The sequence below is a fragment of the Helobdella robusta genome, assembly GCF_000326865.2.
Source record: "Helobdella robusta unplaced genomic scaffold HELROscaffold_61, whole genome shotgun sequence".
Taxonomy (NCBI): domain Eukaryota; kingdom Metazoa; phylum Annelida; class Clitellata; order Rhynchobdellida; family Glossiphoniidae; genus Helobdella; species Helobdella robusta.
The window spans coordinates 767569-769666 of NW_008705338.1; the positions used below are offsets into that span (position 1 = coordinate 767569).

The window sequence follows — 2098 nt, forward strand, 5'->3', positions numbered from 1 at the left end:
ATGGCGGCGATGATGATGATGATGATGTTGATAATGATGAATTGATGAGGGTTATGATGATGATGATGATGAGTGGTAAGATGATAATGATCACCATCATTATCTTTTCCTAATTGATTATCAGAGGTATCAGCGACACGCAGGATACACGCTTCACACACACACACACTCACACACACACACACACACACTCACTCACACACACACAGATGACCACGGACATAGAACTACAGGCTGGTTTCATGGAGTTTAAAAAGATGAACTTCTCAGAAGCCCGCAAACTTTTCCAAACTGCCCACCTCGCCCCCATACAGGTTACATTCTCCATTACCTTACTTTTTCTTGAACATTTCATTTTTGATGAGTTTATTTCCCCATAGCTATCACCATTATTATCTGACCCCCATCACAGTCTACTACTCATTATCGCTGTTGCTTAACTTTATCACAATCTGATCATCTTTTTTCAATCATTCCAGTTGATAGCCTTGTATTCCAAACTACTACCTCAAAGTTCGACGGCTGCGGCATCTACAGCGGCCACAACGGCGACAGAAACGACATCTCAGACATTCAGCACAACAGCGACCGCAACATCATCATCATCATCATCAAAAACATCATCATCATCAGTACTCAGCCTAGCATCACCAACGTTTTCACCTTCACCAGACATTTCTGATGTATACGCTTTGTGTGCCGGCGACGTTCATCGGATTGAGAAGTACGAAAGGTTTTTGTTGGATTATTTGAAGGAGGTAGTTGATTTTGACAGCAGCAGCGGCAAGGACGACAACGACGTGGCTACTGACGGCGACTCATTTCAACAGCTGCAACATCGTCCACGGCATCAGCAGCATCAGATGTTTACTGCCGGTACCAATGCATATGTTAGATGCTGTGATTATTTAATGTCTTTGTCTGCTGGGGTCGATGGTGTTGTTAGTTTTGTAGTTCGATTGTTGGTCTTGTTGTTTTTAACGTTATTGTTCACTAAGTTGCTAAAATATTTGATGCATATTAATTAGTCATACTAACATTTGAATGGCCATCTTTACTCTCACACTCCACTACACACGTCATCCTCCATCCGCCTCCTAGTTCATCAACACGGCTCTCGTCAAATTAGTATGCAAGTACGACCCCACCCAACTGCTGTCAATCATAAACAAGTCACGTGATCAGTATGACGTCACGGACTGCGTGAAGTACATTAGGCAGAGTGGCAGGCACCATTACGCCGCATGTGCCCTCGTGAAGTACCACGAGTCTACTGCAACGAGTTCTGCAACGAGTACCGCAACGAGTACCGCAACGAATAATGTTGGCAACTTTAAAAGTGATGGGGATGAGGAGGAAGATGGTGACGTTGGTGTCTGCGGTGGTTACGAGGAGCAGGCGGCTGGCATCTGGAAGAAGTTGTGTGCGGGGGAGTTGATGGATGAGGCCTTCCCCGGCTTCATCTACTTCGTCAACGTCCTCTCCAAGTCTAGCAATATGAAGTTGCTGTGGCGACATGCCGGTTGGTGCCTGCAGAGGGATCAAGGGGCTGCAGTCAAGGTAGGCACTGCTGCTTGTCTCTCGTGATATTATGTTACTATTATTATTAATTATTATTTATTATATTAGTATGTTGTTATATTGTTATGTTAATATTATAAAAATTGATGGCAAAGAAAACATAGGAAAACATAGGCCAAACATAGGAAGTATGTGAAGAATGTGAAGGCGATACCTGGTATGCTGCAGCATAGTATGGTTGTGATGGATGTGACATCAAAAGAAATGGGGAGCAGGAAGAAGGAAAGACATGGAAGTTGCAGGATGCAGAGGTGAGGAAGGCATTTGAAGTGAAGGTGGCTGAAAATTGGGAGAGTGGTAAGGATGGAGATGTTTGGGAGAGATACAGGGACTGTGTGTTGGCTACAGCAGATAAATTATGTGGATGGACGAAAGGAAAATGTAGACATGGTGAGACGTGGTGGTGGGATGAAGATATAAGAAGGGTTTTGGAGGTCAAGAAGGAGAGGTTTAGGGTATGGAGAAGGGATATGACGGAGGAAGCGGAGTTTGAGTATAAGAAGGCTAGAAGGTGCAA

The 2098-nt window shown here is 44.1% G+C and overlaps 1 protein-coding gene across 1 annotated transcript in view; it reads left to right on the plus strand.

Annotated features, from left to right (window-relative positions):
- Window positions 1-2098, plus strand: part of HELRODRAFT_180432 (hypothetical protein) — a gene marked incomplete at both ends in the record, with an annotated part of 12371 nt that overhangs the window by 4629 nt on the left and 5644 nt on the right. The window contains 3 exons of the mRNA XM_009029730.1: window positions 210-314; window positions 480-941; window positions 1102-1560. Of these exons, the coding sequence (XP_009027978.1) occupies window positions 210-314; window positions 480-941; window positions 1102-1560 (1026 nt within the window). The remainder of the gene's footprint in view (window positions 1-209; window positions 315-479; window positions 942-1101; window positions 1561-2098) is intronic.